We start from the raw sequence: 14952 nt of genomic DNA on the forward strand, positions 1-14952 counted from the left end.
CTACAATAGTGCCTTAGCGCAGTTTATTGCAAGTAGTTAAGCTTGTTTACTGGCTACAGTACATTCTTAAGTAGACACTTTTGGTATAGAAGATACATGAAGTTGATTTCATGTCTATGCCTGGCGATCTGCATTCAATATCCCGCCGCAAATTTATCCATCGGCAAATCGAAAAGCCATCAATTAGATGGCTTCAATCATATTCTTTCCCTTTGCACTAATTGATGATCTGGAAAAATGTTATGTGCATAAACTACACCTTAAAGTACACCAAAAACAAACGTTTGTGCCATTTGAAACTCGATCACCGGATTCGAAAATGAAGCTCCATCGCGTTATACTGAACATACTGGTTTGGGCAAACATCGCAGCAGCCACCGACAATGGACTCCAAAGTGTGGTTACGTGGGATAATGGTAGTCTTCTCATCGACGGCCAGAGAGTTATAATAATGAGTGGAGAATTCCATTACCAACGCCTCCCGGTCCCCGAATTATGGCTTGATGTTTTTCAGAAATTCAAAGCGAATGGTATGAATGCTGTCAGTATCTACTTTTTTTGGTCATATCATTCGGCGGCAAAGGGACAGTACGATTTCACTACGCCGGCGAAGGATATCCAGCGAATGTTCGACCTGGCGAGAGAGGCGGGGCTGTATGTGATTGCGCGACCTGGACCGTACTGCAATGCTGAAACAAACGGTGGAGGGTTCGCACTTTGGACGAGTGATGGTAGTGGAGGTAAATATCGAACCAGCGATGAGACTTATCGCAGAGCGTGGTCTGAATGGATCACGGAAGTAGGCACGATAATTGCAAAAAACCAGATCACCAATGGAGGACCCGTAATCCTCGCGCAAGTGGAGAATGAACTGCAGCAGACAAAGTACGATCCACAAGATACACTAGTAATATACATGGAGCAGCTGAAGAAGGCGTTTCATGATGCAGGTATAGTGGTTCCTATCACCCACAACGAAAAGGGAATGAGGTCAAAAAGTTGGTCATCTGACTACAAGAATGTGGGTGGAGCTGTGGATATTTATGGCTTGGACAACTATCCTGGAGGAATGAGCTGCTCTAATCCAGATACTGGTTTTAACTTGCCGAGAACCTATTACCAATGGTTCCAAGAAGTATCCTTCACACAGCCAGAATACTTGCCTGAGTTCGAGGGTGGATGGTTCCAGCCATGGAACGGCTATTTCTACGATCAATGCCAGGCAGAACAAAGTCCCGAGTTCGCGGACGTTTTCTACAAAGGAGTGATTGCACAACGTGTCACACTACTTAACATATACATGGCTTTCGGTGGGACCAACTGGGGCCACAGCGCAGCGCCGGTTGTGAGTTCTCAATGAATTCTGGCATTTGCAAGTGCTAAATACGATTTAGGTCTACACGTCGTACGATTACGATGCTCCGCTTCGAGAGACTCGCGAGGTTCGTGACAAGTTTAAGCAGTTCAAGTTATTGGCACTTTTTACCCGTGTCAGTAAGGGTCTCCACAACACTATCATGGAGAGCAACGGCACCCAAAATGCTGTTGATAGTTCCGCAATCTGGACTTGGGCGCTCAAAAGTCGTGACACCACATCTAGATTCTACCTCGCTGAGAACAATAACACCAGATCGAGGGCAAAGACAAACTTTGCTATCACTGTTAGTACTTCATTGGGCAAAGTCTCCATCCCCACCATGCAACTAGATGGTCGGCAAAGTAGGTGGGTGGTCACAGATTATGATATTGGCAACGAAACATTACTTTACTCGTCGGCCGAAATTATTACCTACGGAACTTTCGATAAATCTGTTCTTGTCTTCTACCTCCGAGAGGGACAGATTGGTGAATTTGCTTTCAAGGCGAGTGGTGCAAATGTCACCTTCGAGACATACGGATCCGCAAGTGACCTCAGAAGATCAGACGTCACAGGGACGACGAGACACACGAAATTTGTCTATACGCAAGGCAGAGGTGCAAGCATGGTGCAATTATCTAACGGAGTATTGGCATATCTACTCGACATTCCCTCAGCATACACCTTTTTTGCCCCATCAACATCTCCCAACCCCAATGTCCAGGCCGAACAACAGGTATTCGTGCTAGGTCCATCTTTAGTTCGGGCGGCTGAAGTCACTCATAATAAACTTTCACTTGTCGGCGATACATCAAAAACAACGACGATAGAGGTCTATGCTGGCTCCAATATCACGACTTTGCTCTGGAACAATGTTTCGATACCGTTTCAGCGTACAAAGTACAACTCCCTCACAGCATCGATACAGGGCCCGCAATCAAGCACGATAAAACTCCCAGAGCTAACCAACTTCAGATCCGCTGATTCACTCTTGGAAATTCACCCAAACTACACAGACACGCATTGGATCATCGCAAACAAAACGACAACCCCGAGTCCAGTTACACCTCTCACCCTGCCCGTTCTCTTTAGCAGCGACTACGGCTTCTACGTTGGCGCAAAAATCTATCGTGGACATTTCTCCGGCAAGGGTGCTATGTCGCTCAATTTGACTGTACAGGGCGGATCAGCTGCTGGATGGAATGCATGGCTAAACGGCAGACCTTTGGGGCATCATCCTGGAGATGCAACACAATCAGCCACCACCGCCGTGCTTGCCTTCAAGGGACATGCGCTCAATGAAAAAGACAATGTAATTACCATCTTGACAGACTACACAGGCCATGATCAAACGAGCGTAAGACCCGCTGGTGCCGAGAATCCAAGGGGAATACTGGGTGCACAGTTACTTGGGGCGAACAATGAGAAGCTCAATTTCGACATCTGGAGGATCCAGGGAAACGCGGGCGGAAGCAATAATCTCGATCCCGTAAGAGGACCAATGAATGAGGGGGGTTTGTATGGCGAGAGATTGGGGTGGCATCTTCCCGGTTTCGATACCTCCAAGTGGGAGAAGCGTAGCCCACTAACGGATGGGGTCAATGGTGTAGGTGTGCAGTGGTACGCAACTACCTTTGGGCTCGATATTGACGGAAGTCTCGATGTGCCAATTGGAATCGAGATCGGAGCAAGCCCAGGCACGGTTGCCAGGGTTTTGATCTTTGTGAATGGGTAAGTTGGGGCACGAAAAAAAATCCGAGTGGCATGGATGTCTGTCGACTTGGCTGATCATTTTCGACAGATACCAGTACGGGAAATTCCTCCCACATATTGGCCCTCAAACACGATTCCCAATACCTCCGGGGATCCTCAATACGCAAGGCTTGAATACTTTGTCTATTGCTCTGTGGTCGCAAGCAGATACTGGTGCAAAATTGAACACTTTGCAGTTGATTGAATATGCGAAGTTCAGGAGTGGGTTCGGCTTTGGCAACATTGACACGAACATATTGCAGCCAGGCTGGAAAGATAGATCCAACTACGCATAACGACTACAGCAGCTTTAAGGTTGATGGTTGCAATCATTACATCTCTACCAAAATTATCAAAGCCATCTGTACATGCACAAGTATTTGGCACAAAAATGGATACATCATTTACATTTCATTTCACGATTCATGACTGATCATTTACAAGAAATGATAAACCAATCTAGATCTTGGCTCCGGCAAGCTTAACGAGCTTAGGGAAATCCGGAGTACCAAAGCCAGTGACTGGGTCCCAGCCTTTAGTGACGGGGAACCCCTCCACATTGCAGCCGTAGCTGAAACCCTTGGTGATGTCGGTAAGACCTTTGTAACCCTTGGAGTACAGCCAAGGGTTGAGCCAGCCCAGAGGCTTCTTTCCTTGGGAGATAAGAGCGTCGTTGACAAGAGAGAAGATACCTGCGACGAGAGGAGTGGAGGCCGAAGTACCAGAAATAGTACCCTCGGTTCCGTTCCAGAAGTAGGCAAAGTAAAGACCCTGGCCGGCAAGATCGGGGTAGGCACGACCATCTAGATTGAATTGATTAGCTTATAGGTAGAATACTAGTGGATAGAGACAACATACCCTTTCCATAAAGACCGTCATATGCACCATCGAGGTCCTTAACATACTTGTCGACCACCTTCTTCTGCCATTGAGGACGCTCGAAGTAGTTGCTGAATCCGGCACCGCTAGCGTAGAGGTCCCTGAAGGTTCCGTTAACGGTACGTGCCGCCCGATAGGCAGACTCCTCGGGCTCGAAGTTCATTGTTGCGCCAACAGCAGTGACGTAAGGGCAAGTAGGAGGGAATCCGGGCAAGAAACGAGTGGAGTTCTTCCCATCATTAGAAAAGCACTTGTCAGTTCCACCAACACCGCGATCACCAGAGCTAAAGAAGAGTGTTGTGCCGCGAGCGCCGACCTGAGCGAATTGCTTGCAGACACGATCGGCATATGATCGAGGAACGGTCTGCTCGGAATCAGAGTACGAGGTGCTGATAACCTGAGGGATCTTCTTCTGCGACAGTAGCCAGTTGACCCACACTAGGTAGGGCTCATTGCTATTGTCAGGCGTGCTGATATCGGGATTGAATGGTGGCTCTCCAGCAGTAGAGAAGCTAACAATAGGAACTGGCCAGCTGATTCCAGCGATGGCTTGGACGTCAAGATTGGCCTCCTTGCTTGTGCCTTCCGCAGATTGGTTCGCAGTGAGCGGGCCATCCTGGACGGGGCCACCGTTGATTGAGAAGGCCTTGAAAGACTTGGCAGACTCCACAGCCTCAGGGCGGTACTTCTTTAAGAAAAGCTCGGCATCCGGTCGAATGGGGACTTCACCAAGGAAGTTGTTGAAGCCGACAGTGTTCTTGTCGCCAGCCTTTGCCTTGTAGCCCTTGGTGTGGTAAAGGTTCGCAAAGCACTCAGGGGTGACCGAGGTAACATTGCAAACACGAGCAATAACGTCATCGGTAGGCTTCTTGTAGCTTTCGGGGACCTCAGCGGGAGCATTGAAGTAGGTCTCCTCGTTGGCCGCAGCGCGGAAGAATGACGTTGTTGGTTGAATAGCATCAATGTGGTTGTGCAAATGGCGAGGAAGAGACCAGCTGGTAGTCCTGGCAACAACCTTGTTACCATCCACGTGCTTGTAGTTGTGGTATTCAGTGTCGAGAAGGCGCTCCGCAAGCTCCACGGGGACATGGATGGTGATCCAGTCTTTAGCAGCGCTGTAATGCAAGTCTTCAATGCCATTCTCATACAGCCACTCGTGGACAAGGTCGCTGGTCTTCTTGGTAGGCTTGACCAACTCATTCACTTCGTCTGCACTAAGGTGCTGACCATATCGCTCGTGTTCGGGATCAGATACTACTCCAATTAGCTACTCTGTCGTTACAGTGTCTGCAAAAAACAATGTTGTGGGTGAACAGGGATGCCATCACCCGTATGATGTAAGACAAACATGAACATCCTAGGGTCTCCCGAAAAAGGTGGTTCGCGTCAACGTACCTTCGTAAAGATGTCTCTCCAACTCCGCAAAGTTGCTTTGCTTGAGGGCGATTTCCAATTGAATGTATCGGTCCCCGGCAGCACGGTTCAATTTCTCCCAACCATGAGGTGGAATGTGTGTCTCCTTCACACTGTAGGGCGAGCGAGATCGGAGAGGTGTTGCAAGCGAGGCTTGAGCAGCCAACGCCGCGGACAACAGCGAAGATGCGAAGAATCGCATGATTAGTCCCAATTGGAGTGCGGTCAAGAAGGATGGGAACAGGAGCGGTCGAGAAGATGGGAGAGGGTTGATTAGGAGTGGACGCGCCTGAATCTTCCCAAGAGGCAGAGGGGGACCACGACCTTTTATGGTCCATTTGGACCAGGTTCAAACCAACAAGATGGTGCAATTGAATAAGGCAAATGATTTCTCTGCCGCTCATTCCATACTCTACATGAGCCTGTCCACTACTGGCGGGGTACGAAAGTCTGTGGCTGTAGCTGTACTGGTTGTGGAAGGTGAACAGATTAACTGTGCATGGTATTCTTCGTATTTACTGGAGAGCTTGGCTGGGGCCCTTGCAGATCTTGCCAGTTAGGAAGCTCGTCGGATGGCATGGCGATAGCTTCGGAAGCTTGGTGTGACGACGCGGTCGCAGGCCATGATTGAGGAAAGGTACGAGTGAGGCAAATCTATGGCGCCGGCACCCGCCATGGGGATGATGCTGCAACCCAGCCCGTGTGCCCAGGCCAGGTACTCGTAGAAGCTTGTTAGGACCCTGAGCTTCGATAATTGGAAATAGAACGTCAATTGGAAGATGTTGGCGTCATTGGCTGGAAGGAAAATCTGGGAGAAGGGGGGGTGGGGAAATGATTGAAGCTGAATAGAGGAGGATTGGCGGCTGGTGAGATGATTGTGGTGAATTGCGATGCTGATTAGCCTCGGAGGAGGATGGCAAGCTAACCCGAAAGGGCAGGAGATTCAACGATAAACGTCATCCGTGAGTCGATAATAAGCAATTTGAAGCCGTTATTTGATCCTTCAAGCTTCGCTTGGAGAGGCTTGGTATTACTTGTGATGTCCTTGTTACTCGTATCATTATCATTACTTATCATTATCATCGTGTTGCGACCGTTGGCATTGGCGTTGCCGCCGTCTACACACTGCCACCAACACGGTACATACCTAGGTAGGTATAAATTACTTGTGTAGCGAGTAGAACTATCTACCTACTTTGTAGGTATGTTCGTACAAGCGATACTACAAGTCTAGATACGTACTGTTCCGCTCCTCTTCTGCAATGCAGCCAGCTTTCCAACCTACCCGTATCCGGATGTTCCGTCCCATATTCTGGTCGTTCATTTAGGTAATCCATGCATAAGGTACCTCACCTTAGGTACAGGTACAGGCCGGAGTTGACGATGGACCCACCAAACATTATCGCAGAGTCAGCGCTGCGGATTCTGCCCCTGATCAGGTCGATAGATCGTTGGAATAACTGAGAATAACAACGATCCGGTTAGTCGCGCCAATACGCATCTCCAAGACTTGTTGATTTGCATGCGTGTTTCCAAGTGTAACTTCATAGCTATTTTACAAGTATTTATACTGAACGAGTACATCGACGTCGGCCTCAAAGATGAGCAATCTTCCGTTCCGGATTTGGACCAATCCCTGCCGATCTTGCATTTAACAGAGGATAGGGTTGGCACGTCGGGCTGGCCACCTGCTAGCTCCATGGATCTTCTACACCAAAAGTATACGTTGAAGAGTGTAAGATAGCCAGTAAACAATTTTCAAACCTGCGAATGCACTGATAATGCCAGAACTGGTATCAGAATTACTGCAAAGGTTGGATGTAGTTCAATCGCTTCCTCAAACCTTTGCAGTAAATGTATTTCCCGTGGTAAACTTCAAGATGGCATAACAGTAGACGCTAGCTAGTCTCAAAGTGAACAATACAGGAGATGGCAACATAACGCGTGGAAAATCGCGTTTCACGTTTATTCACATTGTTTGTACACAATTTTGTATTAATAATAATGCAGCAAGGGACTTTGCGAATTGGAGACAACGCTCTCTGCAATTCAGGCCTCAGATGAATACCTAACTCATAGACAATGCATGCCACATGGGCCAAGTCATCGCAGTAGGCCAGCTCCCGAATCTATCTCAAGATGCTCACTACTGTCCGTAAAAAAACGGAATTACTCAACAAAACACAATGCCAGTCTCATCCAAGCAAGAAATCCTCAAGAAATATTTGAATGTCGACAACTCGCAGGATGCATCGGACAGCTGTAGGATCGGTAACTGTGTCGTCAAAGGGGACAACAATCATATACTTTTGCAGGAAGCAGAAAATCAATTATTTCTCCAGGATTTCCCTCACATTAGGTCGCCTGGGCTGTATGCTGTACTTGTACATAGGCAGGAGGGTGAGCACGACTGTTATTACATCGTTTCGGATTTTATTGACGGGGAAGCTTAAACTTGTAACATGGGGTCGGCTCTGGCTACCCGTTCGCGCAGCATGATCTGCGCAGATTTTGCCCGACAATTGAAGCATTTGCAATCTATCCCATCGCCTGGGTCCTTTAGCCGCGTGCATTACCAAGGATTTCACCCTTGGGTCAGAATGTGACAAATGTGTGGCGAGGCTATGTGTGGACCTTACCACACTTATCACCGGTTCCTCACAGCTTTATACAATAGCGCGGAGCTGCAACTTGCTACAACATGTTTCGGCGATGCATTTAGTCAACGTGATATCAGATACTTGTAGGAATTCCTACCAAGAATGGAAGCAGCCAAGGGACAAAATCCTGTCTTGACACTGCTAGACCCTAGATATGAGAATCTAAGTAATCAGCCTATCACAAAGGAAGGAGAAGTCGTTCGGTAGGAGGTCACTCTCATGAAATGGGACACTCTCGGAAGTTTTCCAGAGTTTTTCCAGATGGCCGCAATAGAAAACCTGGTTTGCACATACCATGAGGGAGATATTTCTTTGTACACAATGTGTTTTCACATGTTGAGGAGACCTATTCGTCAGAGAGGAAGTTTCTCACGAGTGCTGATGGTGCCGACAAATGGGATATGACAATTTGATGTTGCAATCGATAATGCGCTCGACAAACCAGAGTGTGAAGATTGATTTGGGAAATTTGTTATAGCAATGTTTACCTTCTAAAACAATGACCACGTGATCCACATGAAGACGATTCTGATATCTAGCGAGCCAAACAGTCAGCTTTGTTTCGGAGTCTTCTCAACACATTGAGTCTTATCTAATACTGATACTGTCTGGCGGATTAGAATACATGCCTTTGAACAATCTCAGAATAGAGCTTGGCAGAAAGCGGAAATAAGGGGTGTCTGAACGCAAACAGAGTCAAATGTCTTGGTAGATAAGAGTCCACGAAGCAGTGCGATGAAATTGAAGGAGACATTCTTGAATGATTTACGAAAGGGGTTTCCTTCTGCAAGCTTGCTGGAAAGGGATCTTAGGACGATTGAATCACTATGAACAATTTTGTGAAGCTTTGGTAATTGTTTAACAACATTTAATGCACGTGTAGCCAATAAACATTCATGATCAAAGACAATTGCGACAGGTCCCGTGGCATTGTTCATGAAAAGAGTCAGGAGGCTGCCGCTTTAGAAGTACTGAAAATCAGACATGACACATTCATTCATTCATATTTTCATGGTCTCTCACTAATGACATAGCCATGAGATCTGTATTGAACAGCGTTAATATAACCACCCCAGGAAGTTACAAAAACACATCCTCAACTATTGCGTCTACAAATATCTTCACAACTCAATAAATCGCCGGCCTACATTCTTTCCTGAAGCAAGCAAACGTAGAGCAGAGACAACACTGAAGACTCCAAGCAGGACATTATAGCGCAGTGACACGATCCTAGCTCTCAGCGACAGAGCCAGGTACAGCAGGAGCTTGGATGAAGACCTGACATGTAGTTCTGGGATTCTTTACTTATAATCTTTGATCGTCTGTCATTCGATTCCCGGAACCGCAGATCGGTTACTGTCACACAGGTCGTGTTTTCTGCTTCCTAGCTGACCGTCTTCGCTGTGCATAAACCATCTATCTCATGATAGATGGTTTCTTTATCGCTACGATTCTCCACAAATATTTAAACTATATTAAAAATTCTAGAACAAGTATATACGTACTTGATAGCCCGTGGTCAAAACCTCCAGGTGCGAGATGCGCCGTATCAGAGGAGTCTGCTTGTCGAAACAACTCGGAAATAACACAAAGCTGTGCATTTTTGCCGACTTTGTGGATTATCACTTTAAGTGGATTGATTCACCTTCAGGATGACCTGCACGCTATGTCACCGCAAAATTGGCGATGTATGCCCTTTCATAAGGCGCAGCCACTGCAGTCCAGATACAAAACTAACTGGAATGCAATGACATACATAGCACCACCTACTTGAAGCAAATTTAGCTTTAGGCTCCTCATCACAGGCTCTGCTAGTGGAATTATGTCTTCTGAATGGGGCATACTGGTTTTTCGGCTTGGTTGTATGTACGTATGCTCATTCACTGCATGAGCGAGGAGATGTTTTTATCAACGTAGGAAAATACTTCTATGCAGATTTCAACATGGCTTGATATTCCTATTACATGATAAGAAATGTATTCAGAATTAAAGCCGTACCCGCGATGCTACATGATTTTAAGGGGGTTGGGTGGGGGGAGTTCAATCAACGCAATTCTGCGTGGAAGATACGAAGTGGAAGAATTGCTTCGATGTTCATGTTTCTATGTTAGGTTATCTGCGATGCCAAACAGCTGCAATCCAGAATGATGTAGTTTTCGAACTGCTCTGCTGCCTTTGGTTGTTACAATCAATTCCCAAAAAGCAATTGCGACTGGCTTTGAGAAATAAGGCGTTTTTCGCTCCGTGGTACGTTATCGTTGCGAAGGATTCTAAACTCAAATGACTATAGTCCTGACGCATTTATGTGTAGGATTTGAGACTTCGAAAATGCAACCTGTAACGTCCATGTCTAGAGTTCCCGGTGATGATTGTAGTATGGGCTGAGGTTGCAATGGCCGAACATGTTCTGGACAACCCAGGACCTTACATTCCTATTTATACCTGTATTTTTGGTGCATACACAGTATATGTAAAGAGAGTTGCTTCCCCAGCTCACCTTGTGCGCGCACAATGCTCTCCAACCCATCTTTTCCATTCGAAACAAAAGACTATTCCGCCCGTGGAAGCCCAAATTATTTTGGATTCCTCGACCGGCACGAACACACATTGCTCCGCGCCTCGGAGTCAGTGCATTGCTTTCAGGTCGCAGCACCGGACCGACCAGCCGAGGGCATTGGCGAGATTGGGACTTTAATCGGCGTACCGTCAACAGAGGTCCCAGTAGCACTATACATCACTATACTTTATTGATACTACCGTCCCCAGACCTCTCCAGCTAGAACAAACATGACCACGGTGCCTGAGCCTCTGAGGCGCGTACGTTGATGATTTATTCCGGACGAGCTCGCCTGCTGTCCGAACAGCCGACCGCTACGCGAGCCAAAGCATCGCGACGTGGAATGATATTTATCATGGGAGCCCTGGGAAACGGTCGCATAAGCCTTGGAGGCCTCGAGGACTTTTCCAACTCTCCAATAAAAAGGTTTCTGAATTGCGTTCATCTCTGGGGCTGAATTTGCGTCTCTGAAATTCGGATCAGAATCGTGGAAGCCATCTGCACATCTCTCATTCTACACTAGACGCGATCTAAAGACACACACCGGAACAGAACTTCTCGGGACGTCATAGTTAGAAAGAATAGGAGTGGGAAAAAACATGGGGGCGACGCTATCAAAGCTGTGGGGCGCTGTAAGGACGGCATTGACGGGCGGTACGAATTCCAGCAGCTCAACGTCGAACGACAACACGGGAAACCAACCTAAAGACGTTGAGAACGGTCTTTCCACGACAGACACACCTGCTAAACCCCCGACACCTCTGCCAAACATGAGCGGAATAAAGAAGTACGAAATCACGGAGGTATGTTAGCATTCGCATCCCAATTCCTATTCCTATTGTCCTTCTTGGAGGTGCGGACTTTGGTAGGGAGGGGTAGCTCCTGGCAGTCTTTCCCCACTCCCTCCGACATCATCGCGAATTGTTGAAGTTGAGAAAGAACAAATAACAACTCGCGAGGAATTGTACCTTCTCTATGACCAATTGCGATGTAGAGATACTGTAAAGACCTCATACTGACTCTGTGACATTGTCCAGCCATGGATTCGCGACAACTGCGCTCTCGGCGAGGGCCCTTTCTGGGAGGAGAAGACTAATTCGCTCCGATTTCTTGACATTGAGAAATGCGAACTGCACACAGTAGACCTCAGCACCGGTCCTTCCAGCCACAAGACCATCAAAATGGACATCTCAATGGGATCTACTGCCGATGTTGAGGGCAACGACCATGAATTCATATTCGGCGGCAAATACGGTTATGGCATTGCCAACCGCGACACCGGAGCTTACCGATGGATCAAGCAAGTCTGGACGGATGAGGAGGTCGCTGCAGGCAAGCCTGACCGTATGCGAGGAAACGATGGCGCCGTAGACTCACAGGGTCGGTTCTGGGTGGGATTCATGAACGACCCCATGGTTCCCGGCTTCTCCGACTTCCAGCCCGAAGGTATGATTGATTCCAATGCTGACCACAGTCTTTGTGCGCCGACGTTGATATCTGTATAAACAGGAGCCCTCTTCCGTCTTGACCCCGATGGCACTCTCCACCGAGCCCTCGACAAGATCAAGATCCCCAACGGCACGACATGGAACAAGACTGACAACACCATGTACTGGGCCGACAGCCCGTTCCGTACCATCTACCAGTTTGACTATGATCCAGCCACCGCCAGCATCACGAACAAGCGACCATTCTTCACGATGCCGGACGACAAACGGTATGGAGAGGATGCGGTACCCGATGGCCACTGTCTGGACGAGGAGGGGTACATGTGGACGGCCCTGCACGGCGGATCGCGCGTTCTACGGATCTCTCCCGAGGGCGAGGTGGTCGCGGAGATCAAGGTGCCCACGCTTCAGCCCACATGCCCCTGCTTCTGCGGCGACGACCTCATCATTACGAGTGCTGGCGGAACGAGTGGAGAGGGCGGCAAGGGGGTAGACGAGTTCGCGGGCAGCGTATTCAAGATCAACGTTGGAGTTCGCGGACTGAAGAAGTTCAGATTCAAGGGCGGAGTGGCTGTAGAGGGTGGGAAGGTGGACGGCAAGATTGTGGGAGAGTAGGTCACAAAGGATAGTGCGTGCGGCTTTATTGTTGTTGTCCGTCCCTTGGAAATCCAGAAAAAACATTCTAAGTAGGGGTAAATTGAACGGTTGACTTCCTCATATCGCTGGATGTCCATCATTGGCTTGCTCTGTGGTGTTTTCAATCTGTCCAGACACGATCCTTTGTACGACTGATCCCGCTACCCCGCACCAACCACACAGCATTCTCACTCTCATTGCCCCCACGTTACCCAAAAAATGACGCACACAGACTCAAATTACCTTCACGTCACCACTTGTACGCTGAATTATCCTTATTCCGCCTATATATTCTAAGCTGCTTTTGAAAAACGTATTATTTGCACAAGACACGATGGCCGGTTCGTACAATCCCCAACTCCAATTCTCCCCGACACTCCCGCTAACGTGACTCATAGAGTGGTCTAAGGCGGTGGTTTTAAGCCAGTTCCTTGCATTAAACACCACTACAGAAATGTGCGTGGGTTCGAACCCCACTCGTGTCAACATACATTTCTCATCGCAATAATACTTTTTTTTTGCTTTTTTTTATTTGGTTGTCGGATGCGATCCGTCATTCTTTGGGACGGGGTCGGAGTGAGTGGGCACTGTGGGGAGAGGATTCGGAAGGCGGATCTGGTGGGGAAGGAGAGAGCAATTGCTATCTCTACATGCCGAATTCTTCTGCCTGGGTCAGCGGGGATTTTCTATCGCAAATACAGTTTGTTTCTCTATTCTTTCTTTTCTGTTTTTGGCCTCGTGCCGACTCTATCCTCGGACAGAGTCGTTACTGTCGTGAATGCTGCTCTAGACGGTCAAGATTCAAAGTTGACCATTTGATAAGTAGGCAGGTAATTCAAGAAATCGATCGGTCAATGAATCCGGCTTCTGTTTGACGGTAAACTACCTATTTTGCTTCGTGCTACTTCTTATTGTTTCCTTTGCTCGTTACTCGTCACCCCGTAATGTCCGCACGACCAAATCGGTCCCGATCTAAATTGGGCTTATATATCAGGGCTAGAAGTGTAGGCAAAACCATATCGCGGGGTAAATCATGCCGATCATTTGTTTCCGTGCGGTGTTTCTTACCTTATGGATTGATTATAGGTGCAGGAATCTGCAAAGTCCGTCCCAGGGTCATGATCTGCAAGGGGGCTTGCCGCAAAACTCGACAGGCGAGCGTTTGACAACCCATTACGTGCCATTAACCCATTCACGCTCAATGAAGTCAACTTGTCCCGGTATTTTATGTAAAAGTACAGTAAGATCAATGCGATTGAGAGTGTGCCACGAAAGAAGTGCTTCTGCAATGGAAATCGTCCGTGGTAAAAGTTGGTATCTCAATGTTGACTTTACATCTTATGCATCTTCTACATAGTGACCTGTTTCGCCCAGCATACTTACTTTGCATCTCTTCCCTTATGGCGAGTCCGTCCTAGTGTTTTCCCTCTGGCTGGCTACTTCATCCATCTATTACCTAGACTTAACAATCACAGTATGAATAGTAGCATTTCATCTATTTTCACTACACGTTGTAAGCTCTTCGAGACTTCGCGGGTTTATTCATTTGTCATTGTTCTGGAAAAACGGAAAGCTCCCGCGGTCCAATACTGTCATGCGGCGGCAACTTGGTCCCGTCGACATACACGACTCTCTGAAGAATGGTTTCATGCCTCAAATACTAGGTTGAGGATTTATCCCGCCAGTTTCATTGGTCTCATCTCCGGCGGCCATTATGTGTGTACATTCATACAAAGCAACCAAGATGGGCTAAGAATGGAGTTGAGAGATTCACGGAGTGTCAGCGATGTTACCAAGCCGATCCACTTCTCGGATTGATTCCATACTTTGAAAATACCACATGGTCTGCGTGGTAATTGCAGGGGGGATCGGTATTGGTGTGATGGAGGGTGAAGTGCGGCGCAGTCAGTTGGTCGAGTAGCGAGTACTGCCGGGTTACCGAACGAGTTTGGTAATCTGACATGTGCGCACATGTAGGGATTGGAATGCACTGCTATTGTTACATTGCCGGCCAAGAACATGAATTATGGAGCATGCAAATGTATGCCTCAGCGAATGTTGCATTGAATTTTGTTGCATTGCAGTGACAACTAAATAGATGATTTGGTAGCTTTCTCGCAATGGATAAACTCCATGGAGACGGCATCATGAGCCCGCGCCGTCGTCCCAATCTTTCTTCAAACATTGGTTCCTCGCATTCAGATACTTTCATCGTGTAATGCAATGCACTGGGCTCAAATTGGGATACTT

The 14952-nt window shown here is 47.7% G+C and overlaps 3 protein-coding genes across 3 annotated transcripts; 2 read left to right on the top strand and 1 right to left on the bottom strand.

The window, feature by feature from the left end:
* Nucleotides 1-319: 319 nt before the first annotated feature.
* Nucleotides 320-3405, top strand: BU24DRAFT_338955 (glycoside hydrolase family 35 protein; the record flags this gene model as incomplete). The annotated part of the gene is made up of 3 exons (XM_033523155.1): nucleotides 320-1345; nucleotides 1395-3088; nucleotides 3159-3405. The coding sequence occupies 3 exons, from the start codon at nucleotides 320-322 to the stop codon at nucleotides 3403-3405; spliced, it is 2967 nt and encodes a 988-aa protein (XP_033388708.1).
* Nucleotides 3406-3553: 148 nt separating this feature from the next.
* Nucleotides 3554-5780, bottom strand: BU24DRAFT_413 (subtilisin-like protein). The gene is made up of 3 exons (XM_033526135.1): nucleotides 5384-5780; nucleotides 3968-5242; nucleotides 3554-3912 (listed from the first exon to the last, which is right to left on the bottom strand). Exons 1-3 carry the CDS (start codon nucleotides 5601-5603, stop codon nucleotides 3569-3571), a joined length of 1839 nt encoding a protein of 612 aa, XP_033388709.1. The 5' UTR covers nucleotides 5604-5780; the 3' UTR covers nucleotides 3554-3568.
* A 5011-nt stretch (nucleotides 5781-10791) lies between these two features.
* On the top strand, nucleotides 10792-12785 carry BU24DRAFT_416076 (SGL-domain-containing protein). The gene is made up of 3 exons (XM_033526360.1): nucleotides 10792-11421; nucleotides 11656-12064; nucleotides 12128-12785. The coding sequence occupies exons 1-3, from the start codon at nucleotides 11218-11220 to the stop codon at nucleotides 12679-12681; spliced, it is 1167 nt and encodes a 388-aa protein (XP_033388710.1). The 5' UTR covers nucleotides 10792-11217; the 3' UTR covers nucleotides 12682-12785.
* Nucleotides 12786-14952: the final 2167 nt, after the last annotated feature.

The sequence above is a fragment of the Aaosphaeria arxii genome (genome assembly GCF_010015735.1).
Source record: "Aaosphaeria arxii CBS 175.79 unplaced genomic scaffold BU24scaffold_1, whole genome shotgun sequence".
In the NCBI taxonomy this organism is placed as follows: Eukaryota; Fungi; Ascomycota; class Dothideomycetes; order Pleosporales; genus Aaosphaeria; species Aaosphaeria arxii.

What these genes read in the sequence shown, in the direction of transcription:
- BU24DRAFT_413 (XM_033526135.1), bottom strand. Translation starts at nt 5,603, where the DNA reads ATGCGATTCTTCGCATCTTCGCTGTTGTCCGCGGCGTTGGCTGCTCAA. An exon ending in GGAGAGACATCTTTACGAAG is followed by an intron (nt 5,243 to 5,383) that starts GTACGTTGACGC and finishes TAATTGGAGTAG; the next exon opens with TATCTGATCCCGAACACGAG. An exon ending in TGACGGTCTTTATGGAAAGG is followed by an intron (nt 3,913 to 3,967) that starts GTATGTTGTCTC and finishes AATTCAATCTAG; the next exon opens with ATGGTCGTGCCTACCCCGAT.
- BU24DRAFT_416076 (XM_033526360.1), top strand. Translation starts at nt 11,218, where the DNA reads ATGGGGGCGACGCTATCAAAGCTGTGGGGCGCTGTAAGGACGGCATTG. An exon ending in AGAAGTACGAAATCACGGAG is followed by an intron (nt 11,422 to 11,655) that starts GTATGTTAGCAT and finishes GACATTGTCCAG; the next exon opens with CCATGGATTCGCGACAACTG. An exon ending in CTCCGACTTCCAGCCCGAAG is followed by an intron (nt 12,065 to 12,127) that starts GTATGATTGATT and finishes CTGTATAAACAG; the next exon opens with GAGCCCTCTTCCGTCTTGAC.